Source organism: Sphaeramia orbicularis, chromosome 21 (assembly GCF_902148855.1).
Source record: "Sphaeramia orbicularis chromosome 21, fSphaOr1.1, whole genome shotgun sequence".
In the NCBI taxonomy this organism is placed as follows: domain Eukaryota; kingdom Metazoa; phylum Chordata; class Actinopteri; order Kurtiformes; family Apogonidae; genus Sphaeramia; species Sphaeramia orbicularis.
This window is the reverse complement of record NC_043977.1, coordinates 29,414,798-29,439,152: the sequence shown is the minus strand read 5'-3', so window position 1 is coordinate 29,439,152 and position 24,355 is coordinate 29,414,798. Positions and strand designations below refer to the sequence as shown.

The following is a 24,355-nucleotide window of genomic DNA, read 5'->3' as shown; positions in this document are numbered from 1 at the left end:
CCAGAGTACAGCCAAGGAGCGAGCCAAACACGCTGGGGATTACTTCACTCTGCTCAGGCATCTCTTGAATTATGCCTATAACAGCAACATTAACTTGCCAAATGCTGAGGTGCTGCTTAACAATGAGATTGACTGGCTCAAACGAATAAGGGTAAAAAAACAAACCAGTATTTTCACACTGTTTATTGGTTTAACCTTTGTCATCTTAAACACTATGTGTATTATGTCCTCTGAGTTTATAGCACACTGTGTTTCCATTCTCTAGGATGAGGTTAAGAGGACAGGGGAGACTGGTGTGGAAGAAACTATTCTGGAGGGCCACCTTGGGGTCACCAAAGAGCTTCTAGCCTTCCAAACACCAGAGAAGAAGTATTACATCGGCTGTGAGAAAGGAGGCGCAAACCTCATCAAGGTACAGCAGGCAAAACAAGTTAGAAACGACTAATCTAATAATAACAAAGGAAAGAGCTCTTCACAAATGCTTGAAAAGTCTAAAATTCAATTGTCAGGACTTTTCAGAATCTTTCACCACTGCGATGGAGCATTAAGTGGCTCTTAAACTGTACTCTTTTTTTTTTTTTCCCCCGCTAGGTCAATACTAATGAAATTATTAAAACTGATAAAATGAAAAGCTTAGTATCAGTTTTTTTAGTAACTCCACAAAACAGTTGAGATGCCTTCATTCTGACAAATCAAATAAAGCAACAGTATCTCAGATTTGTGGTCAGTGGGACATAAAAACCAAGACTGACCATTTTGTCAGAGAATCCTACGTTTTGAATGTTGCATCTTTCAAAGCTGCTCCCTTCTCTTAAAATGCTTTTAAAAACTGAATTTTAACTGAACAAAAATTGTAAAACCACCCACTCGTTTGTTTCTTCCTCTCTAAGCCATAATTTCTCCTTTTCCTTTAATTAGGAGCTGATCGATGACTTCATCTTCCCAGCATCTAATGTTTACCTGCAGTACATGAAGAGTGGGGAGTTCCCCACCGAGCAGGCAATCCCAGTTTGTAGCACTCCTGCTTCCATCAATGCTGGCTTTGAGCTCCTGGTGGCCCTGGCTGTTGGTTGTGTCAGAAACCTCAAACAAATAGTCGACACTCTGACTGACATGTACTACCTGGGTAAGGAAACGTCACACAAAATTTCAGAAATGCTTTCCTACAGACAGTTTACAAAGTACAGCTTACATGACTGTTTTTCCTTCCTCATATTTCCAGGGTGTGACACACTGACAGAGTGGGAGTACCTGCCTCCAGTAGGGCCACGTCCCAACAAAGGCTTTGTAGGTTTGAAGAATGCTGGGGCCACCTGTTATATGAACTCTGTCATTCAGCAGCTGTACATGATCCCTCCAATTCGCAACGGCATCCTGGCCATTGAGGGCACAGGCACTGATGTGGACGATGACATGTCAGGGGATGAGAAGCAAGAGAATGAGGTACTATCAGAATTTATGTTGTGAAATTAATGAAGATTTTCATTCTTACTCATCATTCAGTGACTGAAAAATTGTTTTACTCCAGGCTTTAGGCTTTGTCTTTAAATCTTGGAGCTGAGGGCATCTTACCAAAAAAAAAAACCTTTTCCAAGTTTTAAAATGAAGGTCCAGAGTTCCCTTCATGTGTGGTTAGGTGTCATTATCAGGTAAACTTTGACAAAGTAAATAGTGTTTTCATATGAACTACGGGACAGTCTCCACTCCCTCTCCCTCTTCTGAACTTCACACACATCTTCCACAGTCAACAAACAGCTCCCCGACGATGAAGAAAACACCTTTTTTTCACACTTAAAATTACCTAATGACTTAGAACTAACTGAAATGAACCCTGGCCTCTTATGCTTTCCTCTCTGGAGTGAAACAACACCGTGGTCCATGTCTTTTTCTTGTTAGTCATGCATATTCACTCATCTAAAGAAATTGCAGTTGATGTGTGATGTAATGTCAGAGGTCTGGCAGATAGTTGTTTACATCATTGCGGATAGGCAGCTGTTGTTTTACATTATGAAGGTTTAATCAAAGGAATCAAAAAAAGAAGAAGACAAAAACTCCTAAAGGATATGTGATAAATGGCATTTTGGAACTGTATTTTAGTTTCCAATCTGATATTCATTGTTTTAAGTAATGTTTCTACAATAACAGTGCACTATGACACATCTAAAAATGTTGCAATTTAGGCCAAATGTGTTTTGTCTATTGTCTCCACAGAGTAATGTGGATCCTCGTGATGAGGTGTTTAGTTACCACCACCAGTTTGATGATAAACCCTCCAGTAAGTCAGAGGACAGGAAAGAGTACAACATAGGTGTACTGCGTCACCTTCAGGTTATATTTGGACATCTGGCTGCATCCAGACTGCAGTACTATGTCCCTAGGGGATTCTGGAAACAGTTCAGGTATTTTAAAGGCTGTCATTTGAGTTCTTTCATTCATTTTCATTGTCATCAGTTGATCGTGTCTCGTTTGATTGTTTGTGGTTTCCATCCATTCTGTTTCTCTTAGGTTATGGGGTGAGCCAGTGAACTTGCGGGAGCAGCATGATGCACTAGAGTTTTTCAACTCTTTGGTGGATAGTCTGGATGAAGCTTTGAAAGCCTTGGGCCACCCAGCCATGCTCAGCAAGGTGCTGGGAGGATCCTTTGCTGACCAAAAGATCTGTCAAGGGTGCCCCCACAGGTCAGTATCTGAGTGTATTTTTGCTCCAAGTTAGAGGAAATTAATATTGAGGTGTTGACTTGAACTGGCCTGATGTCTAATAACTGTATGCTATGTGTTGTCAGGTATGAGTGTGAAGAATCATTCACAACACTCAATGTAGACATTAGAAACCACCAGAATCTGCTAGACTCTATGGAACAGTATGTCAAAGGTGATCTTCTGGAGGGAGCCAATGCCTACCACTGTGAGAAGTGTAATAAGAAGGTGAGAATAGAGCACACACCTGGTTATCAGCCTGTGTTGAGATGCATGTACTGCCACTTTAGACTCATGGTGGAACAAAGGATGATTTTAATTTGGCATATGATCTGCTTTTGTACAGATCATTTTATTAAAAATCACTTTCCTCCTCTACTAATATTAAATGTAGTGATTCTTTATTAAATTATTTCACTTTGATCTGCAGGAGTTTGTTTTCCTGATACTAAGGAAATGTAGTCATGATGACTGAAATGTATCTGTAGCAACATCTTCACTGCAGAAATGAAGAAACTAGAGATCATAGATGATGAGCTCTGAAAGACTGAGTGAAAACAACAGACTGTCAGAAACAGAGAACTCAACTTCCTGTAGGAACTTGGGAAGCTGCTGGTGGCTGTAGATGTCCCACTTTACAGTGTTCATCAGTGAGCACAAATGTAGAGATAAACTGTTATAGTTTGGTTGTACCAAGCCTACCGTGTACAAGAGGTGATAAATTGTGATTCAGATCACAAATTATGATTCTTCCCAAAACTGTTGTCGTACGGTGTGTTTGGCTAGATCATCCTGTCCTATTTCAGAAATCATTCTAGTCAAAATAACTGGCATCATTACTGTGCACAAGATTCATCTCCTTAAAATAAGTTGTAATGTAATGTATGTGTGTGTGTGTGTGTGTGTTTACTCTCTCTGTCAAGGTGGATACAGTGAAGCGCCTGCTGATCAAGAAGCTGCCACCTGTCCTGGCCATACAGCTCAAACGCTTTGACTATGACTGGGAGAGGGAGTGTGCCATCAAGTTCAATGACTACTTTGAGTTCCCCAGGGAGCTGGACATGGAGCCATACACCGTAGCAGGTGTGGCCAAATTAGAAGGGGATGATGTTAACCCAGAAAACCAGGTGATCCAACAAAATGAGCCCTCGGACCCCACGCCACAAGGCAGCTCCAAGTACCGTCTGGTGGGTGTGCTAGTTCACTCGGGCCAAGCCAGTGGCGGACACTATTATTCCTACATAATCCAGAGGAATGGGGGTGATGGAGAGAAGAACCGCTGGTATAAGTTCGATGATGGGGATGTGACAGAGTGCAAGATGGATGATGAGGAGGAGATGAAGAACCAGTGCTTTGGAGGAGAGTACATGGGCGAGGTGTTTGATCATATGATGAAAAGGATGTCATACCGGAGGCAGAAGCGTTGGTGGAACGCCTACATCCTATTCTATGAGCGAATGGACTCACTGGACAAGGACAGCGAGCTTGTCAAATACATCTCTGAGTTGACCATCTCTTCCACCAAACCACATCAGGTCAAGATGCCTGGTGTCATTGAGTGCAGCGTCCGCAAGCAGAACGTCCAATTCATGCACAACCGAATGCAATACAGCCTGGAATATTTCCAGTTCATTAAGAAACTTCTGACCTGTAACAGTGTCTATTTAAATCCTCCTCCAGGTACGCAAATGTGTCTCTGTGGTACTAAAACCCTCTTGAGACCAAAGATTCACAATGAGATCAGTTGAAACTTGAATCCACATGCACTGCACTAGTCTGCAGACAAACTGGTATATTATTTCCATAACAAAAGCTCTCTGTATTTAGTCTCTAACTACTGGTATTCAGGCTTTGTTGTCTCAAGATATAATTTGCAGCATATTATAATATGAATGAGGATAGTGACGATGAGCACAGTATTGATGAAATTACAAGATATAAGAATTTCTCCAATCTATTCCTGGAGATTTTACATTGTTTAGAGGAGTATCACTTACAACAAGCAAAGAAACCAATCGCAAACGAGACATCATTTCACCATGGCAAAGGCTGATAATGATCAGCTTCTTGGTGATAAATACTGAGGAAAAAGCAACCCGTGTAACACTTGGTTCTAAAATCAGCTGCCGGCAACTTGACTTGCTGAGTCCCAGAGGACGCTGTCAGACAAGCTGACACAAGCCAGGTCCCATCACTGCAACCCTCTTACAGCATCCCAGATTGGCTTCATTTTGTTGTGAATCTTTGGTCCGAACTGGGGTTTAATTTCCATTTTGAAATTAAGAACTAGTTTGGTGTTGTTATTGACTGTATTGTTATGCTAAAGTTTTCATTATTTGAATTTGTGTCTAGGTATGTTAGCCACTGATCTTCCAACTAAGTTGTTTTGGAGGTTTTCAAACCACACTGTATGCGCCTTAAACAAAAAATTAGACCATCTCCATTAGTAAGATGTTATGTAATGCAGTTCTATATTCCTCATACTACGGATTTGCACTTAAACCTAGAATGTACCTCATAAGAAGTGATTGACAGTGGTTCATGTAGTTGTTCAGCCCTTTGGGTATGTGTGATTATGAGTGTGACAAAATGTGAGTCATATGATCTCTTATAGATATACAATACCACATTATTTTGCAGTGAAACGCCCTGGGAAGGCTTATTTGTTCTTTTGAATGGTGATTAGTCATATCTCTACTCTAAATTTCTTTCTGGAAGATATACAGGCTGCTTTTATCATTTTGTCACTGATTTTAGACCCGATCATCTAATGAATTTATTTTTCAAAGTACATCATGTCCCTGTCGAGAGAATCAATTGATTGTATTCCGCTTGGATTGCCGAGAACTGCACTGTTTGTGCATCAGCTATTAAAGGCACCAGTGTATTATTAATGGAGCCAGTACTATTTTGCAAGAAACTTAATTTTTGAGGGCAGCCATCCCTTCATATGAACTTGATTGAGACTGAATGATTCAGATCATTCAAAGTACGAGTTATTGATGCCCATAATGTTTTTTCTCTATTTTATACCATCAGGGGACTAATGTACCAGTAGATATTAATATAACACTTTACAAAATCTTTGTTAGTAACATCAAAGTGATTTTTTTTTTCTGAACCTAGATTTAGAAATACTCTACTTACTGACTAGACAAATTGACCCTGTATAATAGCTGGGATGTACTAGACTGTGGACACTACAACTATATTTTATTTTGTGTTTCATATTTCTTTGATTTGGTCTGAAATCTCTCTCTCATTCAGTACTCCCTACATAATATACTCTAACTAGTGAGCAGCAAGTCATCATTGTCATTTAACATGTGACAGCTGCGGAATTGCCTAACTCATATCTGTAAAATGTGAGGCATTGCATTTTGCAGTTGTTAGATATTAGTATTCATGTGGAGCACAAATATAAAACTAAAAAGAGTAACTATCTCTTACTTGTGGATTGTATCCTGTCTATAGATGAGCATACAGTGCAGTTATTTTTCTTATAATATATATATATATATATATATATATATATATATATATATATATATATATATATATGAGATGAGCATACAGTGCAGTTATTTTTCTTAAAATTTACACATATATATATACACACACACACATACATACATGTATGATTAACTGACAAAATATGTACATGGTGACAAAATGTTTTTTTAAGTGGCACTTAGATGAAGCTTTATTGGTCGTTTGCCAATTAGAAAAACCCATGCAGATTACTTTGAAAATTCCTACTGTGCTTTTCTCATATCTTATTGCTTTTCACCAGGACAAGACCATCTTCTGCCTGAGGCAGAAGAGATTGCTATGATAAGTGCTCAGCTGGCTGCTAGGTTCCTCTTCAGCACAGGTTTCCACACCAAGAAAGTCGTACGAGGTCCTGCCAGTGACTGGTAAGATCTGTTTCTGTCTGGTTTGAAAGCCATTTCTCTCTTTGTTTCTTTAGAGCTAAATGATCTTGTACTTTCCTTTAGGTATGACGCCCTCTGCATCCTGCTGAGACACAGTAAGAATGTACGCTACTGGTTTGCACACAACGTCCTGTTTGCTTACCCTAACCGGTTCTCTGAGTACCTGCTTGAGTGCCCGAGCGCTGAGGTCCGTGGTGCATTTGCCAAGCTCATTGTCTTCATTGCTCACTTCTCCCTGCAAGATGGCCCTTGCCCCTCACCCACTGCCTCTCCAGGACCCTCTGCTCAGGTTGGTACAATTCTGCAGCTACCATTTGATTTATAGAAAAAAAAAAAAAACAACAGGCTTTCGTAGGAGTTTAAGATACACTTGAGTTTCAGCTTTAATTTAGATAACGTCATCTTACTGTCTGTCCTGTGACTGACGGGCTGGCTTGTTTTCTATGTATGTATATCAGGGCTGTGATAACCTCAGTCTAAGTGACCACCTGTTGAGAGCTGTACTCAACTTGCTCAGAAGAGAGGTTTCTGAACATGGCCGTCACCTGCAGCAGTACTTCAACCTCTTTGTCATGTATGCCAATCTGGGTAAGGAGCACACAGATGTCACCCACCTGTCATGTTCAGCTGCTCCTCAGTCTGACTTTAAAGATGAACTGATAGATTTTACAAAATACAACTTGTTTGGCCTTTCTTTCCTCTTACCCCTGCACAATTTGTACACTCACAGGCCTTGCAGAGAAAACCCAGCTGCTGAAGCTGAATGTCCCTGCCACTTTCATGTTGGTCGCTCTGGATGAGGGTCCCGGTCCTCCAATTAAGTACCAGTATGCTGAACTGGGCAAACTTTACACTGTGGTGTCCCAGCTCGTTCGCTGCTGTGACGTCTCCTCACGCATGCAGTCCTCCATCAATGGTGAGTATTTGTCTCGTTAGCTACATAAGATTTGTTAATTCTTATAATAAAGGAATCAGAGCCCGATGACGACTTTCATCCTTGCTCAGGATCTAGTGACTGACAAACTAGCCACTCTGAGCTTTGCTGTGTAGGCGGAGCTTGGAGCTGAGGGCTTTCATCTCAAAACAAATGAGTGTGACTTAGAGGTTAAATATGTAACATTTCTTGTATGTTCAAATGAAGTTTATGTTGGAATTTGTGCTGTGCTGACAGCCAGCCTTCATTTGTAAGCCCACAGTGGCTAGTATTGTACAAACAAAGGAATAGATGACAAAATAATCCCAGTTCTTTATGTAGAACTCAGTTTTTCAGGCTATTGTCAAATGGTTAGAAATTGAGTTAAGCAACAAGCTCACAGCACAAAATAAACTCCCAACAGAAGCTTCACAGACATGCAAAGTATACAAACATGCATAAATCGTACATGTTAAGGTATCCATATGTATTTTAACTACATGCAGTGATGCATTTCATTTGCACTGCTCTAAATGTCTTGCCCCTCTGTACTCCAGGTAACCCTCCTCTCCCAAATCCATATGGTGACACCAACCTGACAGCCCCGGTGATGCCTGTCCAGCAGCTGGTTGCAGAGATCCTCTTTGTAAGGACCAGCTACGTGAAGAAGATTATTGAGGACTGCAGCAACTCTGAAGAGACGGTGAAGCTGCTTCGCTTCAGCTGCTGGGAGAATCCCCAGTTCTCCTCCACTGTGCTTAGTGAGCTGCTCTGGCAGGTAAATGTTTGAGGCATCTTCTAATGCGTTATGAGGAACATTATCATATATATATATATATATATATATATATATATATATATATATATATATATATATATATATATATATATATATATATTTTTTTTTTTTTTTTTTTTTTTTTTTTTTTTTTTTTTTTTTTACTCCTTACATCCACACTTTAGTGAATGTAAGGAATAACCAGTCCCTTTATAGTGGTTCTTTACAGCTCTGTCTTTAACAAAGTATTGTTTTCCAACTGAAAGAAAAAAACAAATGTAGGACAGTTTTACAAAAAGTACATCGCACACGTATATCAATGATTTAAATTTCATCATATTCACTCGGATAAGTCTGTCCTCCTCTTGAGTGGCTTTAAAGCATTTTTGTACTTTAATAATATTCCAGAATGCAATTCTGTACATAGTGGCCCTTGTCTTTGTAAACACCCTATATCACATTAGCATTTTTCCTTACATTAGAGGTGTTCTACTTCTCATCTCCTGAGTATCATAAAGCAACCAGTGGTGGGAAAATGGATCACAAATTGTTCAAAGGAAAAATGAATTCAACACAGACTGTGTGAAATGTCTCAGTGATGCACTGTTTTAGGGAGTCTGTAATACAGCATGTTCATGTCTAATAAATGGAGCACTGACATTTATAGCTGATGTGGAGGTTCCCCTCCCATTTCTCCACTGAGGCCAGAACTTAAGTACAACTCCCAAAAAAGCTCAAAATAGGTCTGCAGTGCACAGTGTTAAAGTTTATATTTTTCACAGAAGCCCCTGTATACTTGTGTATTTCTTGAAGTCAGTTTTCAGAAAGTATATATTTTGTGTTTGCAGGTGGCATACTCCTACACCTATGAGCTGAGGCCTTACTTGGACTTGCTGCTACAGATTCTGCTCATCGAGGATTCCTGGCAGACACACAGGTCAGACTGATTGGCCATTGTGTAAACTGTAACTGGTCTGTTGTTTCTAATTATTTGTAGCTAAAATGAGTTTTTTATGTGTGTGTGATTTGGTTTTGTAGGATCCACAATGTGCTGAAAGGCATTCCTGATGACAGAGATGGGCTTTTTGATACCATCCAGCGCTCCAAGAACCACTACCAGAAACGAGCCTACCAGTGCATCAAATGCATGGTAGCCCTGTTCAGCAACTGCTCTGTGGCCTACCAGATCTTACAGGTACACATACTGATGAAACTAAATGTAGCACTGTATCTTAATGCCTCCTAGTTGGAACTGACACATCTTTATTGTTGCCGTCATTAAACAGGCAAATATAAACCACATGGTTCAAAATATAAGATTGGCATAACAATGAGTAAAACAGTGAAAGGCAAATAAACACTTGTTTACAGTGAAATAGCATAAAATAATTCCCATATCACACAGGTTACATGCCAGTGGTACTTTAGACATACAGTGATATAAGTGATAAAAAACTATGTATAAACACTCTAGTACTATACTGAAGTCTAATTTTGAGATACTTATACGTAACTTGAGTGTTTCTATTTTGTGTAACTTTACTAAGTACATTTCAGAGGCTCTGAGTTAGTTGTTACATTACAGATGTAATTACATAATTTGTTTTACATAATGAACATTTTCATCCCCCCGGAATATAATGACAAGAGTATAGAAATCAGCCTGTGTGTCCATTTGTCATTATTTAGTTGGTGGAGCAGCTAGAAACCCACTCAGCCATTTAGGTTTTGTATCCCTGGATATGATTTAGGTCAAACTAGCTTCAGTTCCAGCAGAAGTAAATACAATATTGATGTGTTAGTAAAAATAATCTAATAATACAAAATCAGTCAAACTCACCAAAACATTTGTCATACTTTCTTTTCTACTTGTTTACTTTTACTTAAATATAATTTTCATGAGGGACTTTGACTTACAGTGGAATATTTTTACATTGCTGTATTGATACTTTTACTTTAGTACACTGATCTAAATACAACACGTTTACAGTCACTTCAAAATCAAATGTCATTCATGGCTCTATCGTGTGAAGTCTGTTGCTAATCTGTGCTGTGTTTGTGTGGATACAGAGTAACGGTGACCTGAAACGAAAGTGGACATGGGCAGTTGAGTGGTTAGGGGATGAGCTAGAGAGGAGGCCATACACAGGAAACCCTCAGTACACCTACAACAACTGGTCCCCTCCGGTCCAGAGCAACGAGACCTCCAACGGCTATTTCCTGGAGCGTTCACACAGTGCACGTATGACACTGGCCAAGGCCTGTGAACTCTGTCCCGAAGAGGTAAAGATATTAACATCACATCCTTCTGCAAGACACAAAAATGTTAAAAATATATGCTTTTAGTCATAATTACTGTGCGTAGAATTACCATTAATACAAATCATTTCATATTCTGTTAAATTTTCAAGATTTCCATTTTTCTAATAAGGAAATTAAAAATATTTCTGATAAGACTTAATTTTTAACTAATTGGACCCTTTTAACTTCTCGTCTTTGAAACATGCTATTAAATGTGAATATGTGCACAAACAGCAGCTGCTGTAGTAGTTCATGTGCACCAATGTTTCTAATTGTTTAGTTGAGTTAAAATCTGTATTCAGACTACACATTTTAGCTCCTTTTGATCCTGTTGCAAATCCAGGAAATTACAATTGTATGACAAATGTTGATCAAGAATTTTGTCCATGCTGGCTGCCATACACGATGAATACAAGCAATTTTTGTGTCACTTAAACTAAGTTACTTGTACTTTTGTAATGTTGAAAAAATCCAGTCAAATGACACACTTCTCCTGTAATGTTCCATACACAGCTCAAGTGTACACAGGGAAGCCCAGGGAAGGTCAGTATTCCAGGCAACACAACATAAAGGAAGGAAAAAAAATGTAATTTATCTCATGAAACTGCAGAGAAGTAACAGCCTTTATCATGGCTTCCAATGTATAACACCAATTCAGTTCATTCAGGATAAAACATGTACTGTGTAAGAGAATGAAGGAAACAATATGAGTGTCTTTACAAAACTGGCTACAATGTGGTTTTCTGAAATTAATGATGTAGTAACACTGAGTTGTTAGTTTTCTTAGTTTTATTTCAGTATATCACCCCTTTGTGACATTGTTAGCAAAATAGAAACTAAAAATTGCCATCCTCCACCCCAATAGAATAGTGAAAGGCAAGGTAGACAGGCAGTCTGTTGGTAAGACACGAGACGCTGTAGTGTTACTGGCATTAGAAATCATCTTAAGCAGCTGCACAGAGTGAACAGTCCTTTGTTCCCTTCCTGTCTTGTCGCCCAGTCACAGCAATTTGCCAAAGCATCAGCACTGATACAGCTACTCTTCATCCAAGTCTAGTGCTCTTTTAACAACCCATGCCAATGTTTGCTTCCTCTTCAGCTCCAACTGCGGTGCTGCCAGCCACTTGCATTTGATTAAAACTCTGACCTCCAGCTTTATTTCAGCCTCTAGTTAGAATGACACTATTTTACAGTAAAAGTAGCGCTGTACTCCTCATTAGGTGACATTAGAGTTGGTGACGCAGCTTTTATTTTTATAGAGACAGTTTGAGAAAACAACCACTAGCACACATTGTCACCAATTCTGTATTTCCATTATGTTGAATAAAAATTAGTAGCCAGTAAATTTTGAGTGTTAATAATAGCTAACTTCCTGTGATTAAAAAATAAATGAATAAATAACCTGAGGATGGTATGTGTTATTATCAGTTTACACTTTACATTGTGATTATTTAACTTTCCATGCTGCAAACGCATCAACAGTTAAAATATGGAGTTAACATTCGCATTAGAGATGTTTTGTTTTGTAGAGAATAACTAGCAGCTCTCTTGCTGACAGGATGCTCTCAAGTGCAGAATCCACCCACACACACACTCAGATCTCATTTAATCTTAATTTACTTGATAACGAAACACAGCAGGACACTTGACTTTACCCACGCAACCTACTTGTTTCACATTGAAATGCCAAAGCTTAACATCATATGCAGTGTTTTCTTCCCAAATAATTTATGAATTGATATATCACATTAGTCTCATATACTTCTGTGTCTGTCGGAATGAATTTATGTTTAATTACATTTATGTCTCATCTCCCAGGAGCCAGATGAACAGGAAGCACCTGATGATCAAGACTCCTCACCGCCCGAGGACACATCTCTGTACCCACATTCTCCTGGAACTACACAGTTTCAGCAGGTAATCAATAATTCACCGTGATTTAGGAAAGAGCGTCACAGCCTCTCATGTTTGCATTTACTGTAAATAAAGTAGAAACATAAACCATGGAAGTGGTGTCAATCCCCATACCTAGTTTCACCCATGACGTGGAGCAGTAACTATAGGAACACAGATTTAGGCCCCTGGATATTGTACATCCAAGTGATTAAATAAATTTTCTTGTCAGTAACACCGTATTGTTTTTACTTATATTCACAACACCAACAATTATACATGGAGAATATACCTGAGGCAAATAAAGCCAATGGTCATCTGTTTATAAAGTCAGATAGGAGTGATTTACACATCTTTAAAATCCTCTTTTAGTTTGTCACAGACCAAAGGAACAGAGATGCAGTGCAGCCAGAGAAACTGGCAATAACTCCTGCATGAGTGTGTGAACACTTCACAAGTTTAATATCAGCTACAAAATTTAGGAAAACAGAGACAAAAAAAAGTGGCTGATTGTGTTTCACTTCTTCCTCTGTGATGAAAACTGAGGCACATGCCATTTTCACTTTCTACATCAGAAAAAGTGACATTTTCACCAATACTCAGGAAAACTGCAAATGCTGTTGCACCCACTGGTCTGCTTGCCACTTTTTTGGCAACAAATAACACTTATCACAGTCACATCATTGGAATTTGCAGTCGTACTGCCTGGTGTAACAAAGAAAACAAAGAACGAACCTGAACAAGTGAAATGGGTGAATATGAAGTGGCTTCCTTTAGTATTCTATCGACCTGGTAAATAAGAACGATCATGTACTATGAATATCACAGGACAAAAAAAAAAAAAAAAAAAATGTATCCTAAATAATGCAATGTGCAGTGGTTGAGTTGCCAGACTGGTTACTAGGTTAGCCATAACCATATTAGCTGAAGTGAGTTCTATATTGGCTGGTTGAGGTAAAATGGATTCTACATGTCCATGAAGATTAAATAAGTGTCAATCTGTTGTTTTGTTTATCAGACAAAAATGGTGGTAAACCTGTAGCAGGAAGGCTACAAACTACTACATCTGTATGTGCCTCATTTTATTTTGCAGACAAAGAGGTGACGTGAATCTATAGAACAATGCGTCACTCGGATCAGTTTCCCTTTGAACTTATTTTTGCTAAGTTTTCGATGTTTCTCCCCCCACACAGAACAACCACCCCCATGGGCAGCCGTACACTGGACCCGCTGCTCAGCACATGAACAACCCCCAGCGTCCCGGTCCCGCCTCGGCCCCGACTCCAGGTCCTACCCAGACCCAGACCCCCACCCCCACCCCAGGCCCCGGTCCCACTCCTGGCCCAGGCCCGCGAGCACAAGAGAACTGGGAGAGCACTGAGGAGGTCGCCCCCGCCCCCACCTCTACCCCAGCGCCTGCCCCACCTAAGGAGTAACGTCCCCTCCCCCCTCTGCTGTGCCTCGAGCCTCCATCGTCCCGCTCTTCCTCCTCTCATCCTTTGGTCAACAGAGCTCCTCATCGGGCCTCTCTCTCTCTCTCTCTCTGGCCCCAGGGCAGGGCAGAGCCAGGCCTCCCACCCCCCTCTCCAGGCCACTTGTAAGATTCTGTCCCGTCAGCCTGATGGAGGCGCTCTCCCCTGGCCTGGGGCTGCCTGACGTGTGACAGGGGCCTGCTGGCAGCTGCAGAGGCGAGGGAGTGGATCAGAGTTCTAACAGAAAAACAAATTTACCCGGAGCTGACGATGCTGATGCGCTTGTCTACACGACGAAAAGGTGTACATAGTATGTTAATGTTTTTGACTGTTTAAATCCTCCAGTAGCATAACTCCGTGTGGTTTGCTGTTGGGAGATGTTGCAGATATTATGAAAAACAAAATGGATATTATAAATAATAAAAATGCCCAAAAAAAACTGTAAGAAGACAACACCTCTTTGTTTTATCACCCATGCTCAGCAGTAAAGTTTGTTCTACCATCGGACGGTTACTGGTCATTCAACTGTAGAAGGACGCATTGTTATTATCATAATTATATTATTATTCTTAAGCTCCTTGGCAACCTTATGACCCATGCCAAATCAACTCACGAGCTGTGGTTGGTTTTAGTGTGAGATATGGAATGGTTGGGTGGACTTTTACGGTGTTTGGTTGATGTGAAAAAGCAGTGATGCAACATTGTTCTGAAACTCATTGCCTTTCTTTTTTTTTCTTTTTTGTTTGTTCTGGTAATTAATTCAATCCTTTTTGAAGCTCTAGTTAATATGCTGTAACATTTAGCATGGCTTCTCACCAGAATAGTGTAGCCCAAGGGAAGACTTGTGATCATAACAACCTAAAGCTGTTCTTAATCCACATCTCCAGAGGGGTGTTACCCTTAGGTTTTTTGTTTTTGTTCTTTTTCTACTCATCTACCCTATCTATGATGAGGGCGATATTTTGAACCAATGTATGAATAAGTGGCTTTTCAATTGCACATTATAATCCTCCAACTTCACATTTGGCAGTCAGTTTTGGTGGGATAGACAGCTTAGCTTTTCATCTATAGGAATTCTGAAAAATGAAACACATATGCAACAGAATTGCTGCACTGGGCTATCTGGTGTAATATAGACTGTGTGGTTTGCTTCTGTCTCTTCAATAGAGCCTAGTCTTAGACAGACTTGTTGCCCATCGGCCTCCATTCTGCCATGGAGCTGGCTGGGGTTGGCGTCTGGCTGCAGCTTGGGATGACAGAATCCTGGGCAGCAGCGGGGCCTCCCGCCCTGTCCCTCGATGGAGAATAGGTTCCTCAGCAGGGTTATACCGTAAGAATAGCGGCTGGTTAGTCATGTTGCAACTTGAGCTAACTTGTAATTCTGTAGGAGTAAAGGTAAACATCAGTAAATACTGTATTTAATTGGTAACTTGAATGCGTGTATTTTTTGAATTTCTTTTTTTTTTTTTTTTTTGTCAAAACATACCAAATACTCCTGCAAATGAAAATATTCTGCCCACCGTATTATATTTAAATATTTTGCTCTTATTTTATAGAATTTATTTTGTTGTATTTCACTAAAAATAGAATTTGATTTAAGAGGAACATTTTTGTCCTTGTGTTATTTTTAAAGAAGATATTGACTGTACAGAGTTCTGCGCCCTGTTTTTTGCCGACTTTTGTTTTGGCCATGGTGTGACGTTGAATTCTGGAGCTACAGTCGCGATGTGGACTTTCACTTTGTGAGGTTTTTTGTGCACAGAAGTATAACAAAAAAAAAGCATTGCGCCCTTAGCAAATAAAGAACATGGAATCTTGCCTGTGTCTTTTTCATTGTGGACGTGTAAACCTCTGAGTATCAGGTGTGTTTTCATCAAATATGATGTGATTAAATAACTTGTTACTATTATTATGTGCATGACTGGCATTAGGTAAACTACAGCTGGTGATCTTCATATGAAACAACTTCTGAAGATAAATGTCATTGTCATTTGGTCACGACTCATGTACACTCCCACCCATGGAGTTCTGGTTTCATGAAGGTGTTCTAAACCAGATCAGGGTTAAAGTGGCCTGTGAACCAAATTTGGTAGGTCTAATATTCCAAGTTAAGAGCCCAGAATCCCAACCTAATTCAGAGCAAAGATCTTTGTTACCATGGTAACAATCATTTACACCCACCAGTAGCACCAAGTGACCCAGAGGACAACAAACATGGGTCATGACCTGTGGATGGTTGGTGGTTTAATAATGTAGAAAAGGAGAAAATGTTTTTTAAATCCTGTTTTTGGTGGCTGTATTCTTGTCTAGATTACTAATAAAAGTAAAGAATTCTGTTGGTAAAATATCTTGAAAGTTAACACCCTTCTTGAAAGTAAATGTCAGATAGTTAACAGTTCTGGGAGGTTTTAGCCTTGTTTTTTTAGTTTCAAAAAATCTGTTAATCCTGAATTTGAAGCAATTCTGACCTGCTTCATGAACACAAGAACTTACAAGGGATACATTTGGAAATCTAAAAGATGTTTGATTCATAAAAAGTCGCTCCCTAGGTACTGCAAAATTTTCACCAATACCTCCTTAAGGGCATTTTTATGTACCCATTTGGACAATTATTTAAGCAGTTTCATGTTCAGGCCTGACAGCAACTATTACAACTGTGATGCATGTGCCCCCTAGTGTATAAAATGTGCTACATCAGGTGTTTTCAGTTTTGGGAGCTGGACATCTATGGCTCTTGAATGATGAATCTCAGTGACATTTAGACGTTTATTGCATGGTGAATGAAATTCTAAAGACATTACCTCATGTGACCTCATTGTAGTCAAACTGGGCCTGATTTTGTGAACGGATTAATATTCGGTTATTTTACTCGAATCACAAACATCACACTGAAAATAAGCCCAGTTCAGCTACCAGTTGTTTTTAAAACCTCAAGAAACATCAATTAGTCTATCAGCAAAACATAGAGTATGAAAAGCCATCAATACTAAGCAATAAGATATTTCCTGTTCATAGCTGATGTTCCATTTTACAGCTGCACATCACAGGTTGAGCTCATGTGATCAAATTTGCATCTGGTTTGAGATACTGAAACGCATCGGTCTATAAAATCTGGTAGCGCGTTTATATCATCTCTTTTCTGTAAGAAGCACAAATCTCTTAAAAGGTGTTTATTCTACTTAGACAATATACCTAAGCCAATTCAAGAGGGTTTGATAGTTGACAGGTGATGGAAAACATGGCACTTACTGTAATTATTAGTTTTCAATGTCACCGCTTTCTGTAGGTTTAGATTAGACATTACATCTGGAACCAAGGTTTTCCTGTTTGATATCCAAGATTTTAAAACATTGTTTTATCAATTACAACATGTTTAGAAGGGTCCAAAATTAAAATTATCTAATTTCATATTAGCTGTGAAAATAAATCTGTACTCTGACAGAACTATCAACCAACATAAACCTCTAATTTAGACCATGTTTTACAGCCTGATTTTTATAGAAACGTAAAAAATAAAAAGGCAAAAACAGGTCATTTTCTTTTAGAACACATTTTATTATCAAGAAGCTCAGACCTAGTTCTCCTTCTCCTGGACGGTCTTTGTTCCACGCAGTCTGCCTGTACGACGGGCAGCGATAAGACCGACCTTGCGACCAGCAGGTGCATCCCTCCTGATTGTTGAGGGTTTGCCAATATGCTGATGGTTACCACCACCGAAGGGATGCTCAACGGGCTGTAGAGAGACAAAGACGTGTCAGTCTCAACACCAGAAATGTGATGAAAATGCATCAATACAAGACCCATAACATAACGTGCCACACACTTTTAATACCCCTCGGCCAAATATAGTGTAAGATTCCATTGAAAGTTACTGCCCTATAATTTACATTACTGTCTTTGTGTAAATTTGGAGCAGATATCTCAAGAGTCTTCAGATAATGCGATTATGTCGTTGAATGAACAGAGATGGACGAATGGACAGATGACAAAATTATAACACTAAAAAACCAACTTCTTGCTCCTCATCCTGCTCTATAACATATATAGTCTCAGCACTGATAATGCAGTGCCTTACACTTCTTTTATATTAACCCCTTCTACAACATCAGCTCTCATTTCATACCAGCCAAACAAACTGTTTGCTCAATTCATGTGGACTTGAAGTGCGAAGAATTTGTCTAAAATATTGAACAATTAAGAGTATTGACTAGCTTGAATTTCAGTCAAAATCCCCAACCTTGTCCATTCTGAGATTAAATGGCCTTGATAATAAAACCACTATAAGCATCCACACAAACAACTCTGCATGTTCTGTCCACTTAATGACACAACATGTGCAACCTATGTTAAGATAAATACACATTCTTCTAGTAAAAGTGAGCATTTCAGACGTACAAAATAGCATTCTTCCTGTGTACCAGTCACTTCGCATACCAATATCATTCTTTGATTAAATTGTGTCATTCAGGCTGTATGTGATATTGTGAGTCACACTGAAATCACTGGACAATGTTTGGATTCAACTCTACTTGCTTGGTTGTGAAGGAAAACTCAGTTTACTGATCATTGTGAAATGATAAACTAGCATTTAAAAAATAGTCTTAAAAATGAAATTGTGCATGTTGTTTAACACTAAACCCAAAACATCACCATATACACTCCACTTGAACATCACATCCTTTCGCAGTTACGTAGTTGCACTAATCAACATTGTGACACCATTAATTATGCAGCTTTAGATGTAATTTCGGTCATTGTATTGGTAGTGTATTGGGTTTCACTTTCAGACACAGGTCTACCTTTCTCTGCAATTACATTCTTGCATGGTATAACTCCGTCACTCATAATCCAAGTAAGATTTCGTAGTGAACATCCAAAATGAAAATCCACCCCAGAAATCCTCAGTGCAATTTTCAATATTCAAGATACATCCTGACCACTAAAAAAACACTGGGATTCTACAGATAGAATCACAACTCCAACACAGACATTTCCACATGTACTGAGGATCTGCTGACATTACATGGAGAATAAGCTGGACAGTTATCCATCTGTTTGACATGTCTGTACCCTTCCTCTGCTCCAATTAAACAGGACTGAGATCTATTTACAAGTTCTTTCAGTTTCTCACATACTGTTCAATAAGAAACCACTCACTAAAATGAACAGGCTGTCAGAGGGAGAAATAACATGACCTATTAGACAGCCATTTACAATTAAACATAAAACAATGTCCACTGCATTCATTACCCCCAATCCATCTCATTATCCAGCCTGTCTTGGGTTTGTTAATACAGTCAGTTTCATCATGTTCCCATGCACTTACGTTCATAGCCACACCACGGACACGTGGCCAGCAGTTCCTCTTGGCCTTGTACTTGTGGTAAGCGCGACCGGCCTTCAGGATGGGTTTGTCAATACGACCACCTCCAGCAACAACACCTTGAAACAAGATAGAGCCGTCAAATCTTAAGTTCCCTTACTTTATAAAGACATTTTAAGAGGGTGTCTCAGTGGCAATGGTTGCAAATCCCAGCTCTACTCACCAACAACGGCTCTGTTGGCAGAGGAGATGACTTTCTTGGAGCCGGAGGGAAGCTTGACTCTGGACTTCCTAGTCTCTGGGTTGTGAGAGATTACTGTGGCATAGTTTCCTGAAGCACGGGCCAGTTTGCCTCTGTCTCCTGGCTTCTCCTCCACGCAGCAGATGATGGTTCCCTCAGGCATTGTGCCCACAGGCAGGACATTGCCGATGTTGAGCTGAGCTGTGAGAGGAAAGATGAACCCTTGTTAGCTGCAGTAGCCTCACACTGATGCATCAAACATCAGTCCAATTACAACACAACCTGGTTAAAGGGCTTTGATACACATGAATATCACAAAAATGGCATTGACATCAAGGCTGGGTTGCTGGAGATAATTGCTTTTGATACTGAAGGTTCTTGAACAAAAATTATGTTATCTTAAGACCTAGCAGACATTTTTATACAGATTAACATACATATGTGCAATACAATATGATTCAGCATCTCTTCCTCTACTAAACTTTCCTGACATTCCACACAAAGTAGTTTACCAAACATGAACACGTATATATGAATAATGCATATTGTGTAATATGAATATGTAGCCTACTATACGCACTGTTGCTGATATTGAAATGTTACATCAAGATATCTTATTCTCTAGTATCCACAAAATATTAAAGTTTTGTGCAAAGTCACAATTGATTTGGGTCCTAAAATTACAATAATACAGAAGAACTGCACAATCAGAGTAAATAAACCTAAAGTAAATGTCTCAATCTGAATAAAAAAGCCTCATCAGAAGAACACTCTTCTATTGGAATCACGGCTTAATAAGCACATCAATCCTCATTTCAATTCTAAATGCAAACACATCTGCACAAGTATGCAATATCAGGTAACAAGATTAGTTTCCAGTAAGGATGAAATGATGCACTACAGCAGACTTCAGAGCAGCGTAAAATCAACACAGTGATGATAGACATTTTTTTTCTTAGAGCAAGTGATGCCATACTTCAAAAAAGTCTCTTACCCTTCTTGCCGCAGTAGATGAACTGTCCAGTGTGGATGCCCTCAGCAGCAATGAAGAGCTCTGTCCTCTTCTTGAAGCGGTATGGGTCACGGAAGGCCACCTTAGCCAGGGGAGCACCACGGCCAGGGTCATGGATAATGTCCTACAGGGGAGAACACCACCAGAGGATCACAAAGTGACAATGTACAAGCACCAGCTGCTGAAACAGACACTGGCCTTTATACTCAGACCAGAGGGAGATGTTACACACCTTCACAATCCCCTTGATGTAACCATGACGTTCAGCGAAGTCAATATGACGGAGTTTAGCAGCACCTTTCCTGTGCTTGACGTGGGCTTTGAACACTGAGCCCGCACCTTTTCTCTGTCCCCTGATCACACGTCCCATCGTGTACTGAAATACAAGACAGGTCACGTTATAGACCACAACATGTGAATGAGGACTCTTTATGTCAGCTGATGTTACATGTTTAGCACGTTTCCACCAACATCAAACAACGTAAATGGATATCCTTGAGGATTACAAATAATGTAAGTGATGAGTATGAGTTGACCAGTTACTTTTAGTTCTCAGCTTTAGCTCCTGCTAGCAAGCTAACGAGACTTCCAATTTCACTCTTTCACAGAAACACTCTACTAGAAATACTCAAGTTTGACTGCGTAACTGGTTGACATTAAACATCAATTCGAAATTTACGTCTAAAATCACTCAGTGGCTTACATTAAGAAGACCGTGTCTCTATGCGGCAGCCGGCCTTTAGCCGCTACACACCGCTCTCAGCGCCATGTCACCAATAAGCTACACACAACTACCAAAAGGCATCAAAATTACGGTCATTTGTCAAAATAGTCATTATATCACATTCTTTTGTAAATGCTGTATATTTATAAACGGTGCTGTAGAGTGGATGGCCTGCTAAAACCATGATTTAAAGCAGATTTTGGGAAGGGAATAACACAGAAGCTGCCCTACCTAAACTCCGTTGACGGAAAGAGGAAGTTCAGGGGAAAAGCGGAGGTTTTCTTCCGGAGAAATGGCCGAAGTGGATGATGGGAATTGTAGGCAGACATTTGAGTAAGCTACCAAGAGTAATCGATTGCTCTAGTTTTAGATAAATATGAATTAAACCACGTTCCTTTAAATTTATGGCAAGAAATATAAAGGTTAATTTGTTTGTCTTTACATTACATTGTATTTTATTATTTATTCTACCTATTAATGTTGATTTTCTGTTTTTTGTTTTTGGTTACAAATAACTGTTAGAGGAGTGTTACACACTTGCAACAAGGTCTTCACATTTTAACACATATAAGACAGAAGTATAGGAAAAAAAAATAAAAAAAAATATATATATATATATATATATATATATATATATATATATATATATATATATTTTTTTTTTTTTTTTTTTTTTTATTAATTAATTAAATTTTTTTATTTATTTATTTATTTATTTATTTATTTTAACACAATCGTGAAACAGGAGTAAGACATACTAAAAGGTTACAAAACATCAGAATTTTTTTTTTTCAAGTGATTTACAAAAACATTAGTGATTAGTTTTTGTTGTCTCAATCCTCTGCTTTTAGAGAAAATAATCCAAATATTAGAGGATGTTTCTTTGACAAAAATGATTCATATTTAGCCTTCTCCTGTCCATTATTTTGCGTTCTGTCTGTTCTGCTGATTTCTATTTATTTTTTAATGTTAATTAAGTGTGGAATATTATTTTCCCCAGTAGATGGAGCCAGATTTCTAGCATCATAAAGTACAACAACAATTATGTTGAAGTAGGATACATACAGAGTAGAACTCATGTACTTTGTGTCATAATTTTTTTTATATTCAAAGACATAAGCAACTTTAAATATCCACACAAGCAAACTAGATTAGGCATTTTATGATATCTGCTTCAAAATGTAAGGAGTTTGTCCTTGTCCTATCATGTCCTTCCGCTTCCACCACGTTTCCTGAATATCAGTGCAGTAGTGTTTTTGCGTAATCATGTTGAGAGTCAAATAAACCAACTAACTGCAGGTTGTTACATAATCTCTGGCAGAGATAGATGAGGAACACAAACGCCGGTACAATATATACGTAACTGGTTTCCACTTCACACCCTTTTCTATCAATTGTATCAACAAGTTGAGCAACATTTTTTCATTAGGTAGGTGCACTCATGTACTTGCCGTGTAAATGCCCAGTCAGTGAATGACTCATAGCTATTGACTAATATAGAAGGTGTTTACTCATGATTTACAGACAGTCTGAGAAGTAGGTTAAATTTTCCATGAAACTGTCACCTCTGGGACATGTAGTTACACTATAAACATAATCTGTGAAACCTCTGCTGGAGCATTCATCTGGGGGTCTTTCACTTCACGTGTCTCATTTTGTAAATCTCCCTCTACTTGACCTTTCTCCCAGTAGCTAATTACACTATGGTGAACCTTCAAACGACAACATATGGTCTCCTCAGTGTTCAGCCTCTCAGCACAGCACAAAGCAAGGGATAAATGGCCAAAGAACACACTGTGCACTGTATGCAGGACAGAAGGCTTAACGTCAGAGAAAAGACAGAGGGGCACGGGTGGGATGAGAAGTGGAGGCAAAGGGTATAGGATGCGGGAGGGCTTTGGCTAAGCTAAAGCCTGACCCAGCCTGACCTTCGAAGGACATTTGAATCCATAAGATTAGGTCATAGTCTTCCACTCCAGATGTCACATCTTCCTTTCTGGAAAACATGTAATAAATACAGATTTCTAATCTGGATCTTCATGCTCAAACAGAAGAATCAGCTGCATGTCTCATCTTCATTTGTTTTATTTACTATTCTGGAGTTTAACCTTTTTTGTGTATGTGTACCACTGCCTTAGTGCCTTTGTGGTGGAGGAAGATGAGGAAGATCATGCTGGAGTTTATTTTGTACTGCAGTTGCTCGGTATTTTCCTGTCTGTATTCTTTATGTTTATTCTTGTTTTACCTTATACATTATAACTGTCCAGTGTAATCTAGTGATCAGTTAAATCCCACCTCTATTTCTTACATTTTCTTTGTTGATTACTGGTCTAAATATCGATATTCAGCTCCTTTACTTCAGAAAAATAACTAATATCACACTTTAAGTAAGTTCTGCATCTAAAAGTATCTATATATTGTCAGTAAAATGTACAGATATGATGATGATTGTATATATGATATTTTTGGATTCATATAACTGTTATTGTGCATGTTGGACTTCACTGCTGTAGATATTTAAAGCTGAGCTCATTTTAACTACTTTGTATATTTCTGTGTGGTTTAATTTACATCAAGGCATCATATCATTGTATCATTGCATGGGCTAAGAAAAAAAGAGATCTGTTTTCAATTTGGTGACAAAGCATTTTCCAATTAATACATAAGGGTTTATACAGAGTTAAAGTAAAGGTGATGGAATAGAAAAGAGAGAATTGTCTAATTTCCATCATCTCCAGAAATAAAGGTTGTCACATAACCCTGTTCTTAATTTAACAACAGAAAATTCATTCCTTTTTTTCACATGTAATGTTCCAATAACTTGAGAGTTAATTTTAAACATGTATATTCTCACACTATAAATCATTTTATTTTATTTTATTTTATTTTATTTTATTTTATTTTAGGGACAGGGGCTCCATAATGGGGAGAAAATGATGATGATTCTAAAGGCCCATGACTGACAGGGGAGAATAGCAGAACATTAGTTAATTTATAACCATAAAAGAATGTTTGCTTCACAATGCACATTAAACATATTAGTTCTGTGCAGTACATTTGCTTGGG

General features: G+C 38.9%; 2 protein-coding genes across 6 annotated transcripts in view; one reads left to right on the top strand and one right to left on the bottom strand.

Moving 5' to 3' along the window:
• Positions 1–15,807, top strand: part of usp9 (ubiquitin specific peptidase 9) — a 41,589-nt gene extending 25,782 nt beyond the window's left edge. For 3 of the 5 annotated variants that reach the window (XM_030124832.1, XM_030124829.1, XM_030124830.1), the window contains 19 exons: positions 5–151; positions 266–412; positions 919–1,126; positions 1,223–1,443; positions 2,212–2,399; positions 2,506–2,679; positions 2,784–2,925; positions 3,621–4,377; positions 6,491–6,614; positions 6,696–6,921; positions 7,091–7,220; positions 7,363–7,548; positions 8,103–8,323; positions 9,172–9,260; positions 9,362–9,518; positions 10,394–10,606; positions 11,138–11,167; positions 12,443–12,541; positions 13,711–15,807. In XM_030124832.1, the coding sequence (XP_029980692.1) occupies positions 5–151; positions 266–412; positions 919–1,126; positions 1,223–1,443; positions 2,212–2,399; positions 2,506–2,679; positions 2,784–2,925; positions 3,621–4,377; positions 6,491–6,614; positions 6,696–6,921; positions 7,091–7,220; positions 7,363–7,548; positions 8,103–8,323; positions 9,172–9,260; positions 9,362–9,518; positions 10,394–10,606; positions 11,138–11,167; positions 12,443–12,541; positions 13,711–13,953 (3,702 nt within the window). In that variant the 3' untranslated portion in view covers positions 13,954–15,807. The remainder of the gene's footprint in view (positions 1–4; positions 152–265; positions 413–918; positions 1,127–1,222; positions 1,444–2,211; positions 2,400–2,505; positions 2,680–2,783; positions 2,926–3,620; positions 4,378–6,490; positions 6,615–6,695; positions 6,922–7,090; positions 7,221–7,362; positions 7,549–8,102; positions 8,324–9,171; positions 9,261–9,361; positions 9,519–10,393; positions 10,607–11,137; positions 11,168–12,442; positions 12,542–13,710) is intronic. The other 2 variants (XM_030124833.1, XM_030124831.1) reach the window with 1 other exon arrangement.
• Positions 15,808–17,523: 1,716 nt separating this feature from the next.
• On the bottom strand, positions 17,524–20,973 carry rpl8 (ribosomal protein L8). The gene is made up of 5 exons (XM_030125413.1): positions 20,798–20,973; positions 20,548–20,689; positions 19,536–19,754; positions 19,316–19,431; positions 17,524–17,722 (listed from the first exon to the last, which is right to left on the bottom strand). The coding sequence occupies exons 1-5, from the start codon at positions 20,933–20,935 to the stop codon at positions 17,564–17,566; spliced, it is 774 nt and encodes a 257-aa protein (XP_029981273.1). The 5' UTR covers positions 20,936–20,973; the 3' UTR covers positions 17,524–17,563.
• Between the last annotated feature and the right edge of the window lie 3,382 nt (positions 20,974–24,355).

Coding starts and splice junctions, on each gene's coding strand:
- rpl8 (XM_030125413.1), bottom strand. CDS start 20,935: ATGGGACGTGTGATCAGGGGACAGAGAAAAGGTGCGGGCTCAGTGTTC. Junction 19,755..20,547: donor CATCTACTGCGGCAAGAAGG/GTAAGAGACTTT, acceptor TTCCTCTCACAG/CTCAGCTCAACATCGGCAAT. Junction 17,723..19,315: donor TCCGTGGTGTGGCTATGAAC/GTAAGTGCATGG, acceptor GTCTCTCTACAG/CCCGTTGAGCATCCCTTCGG.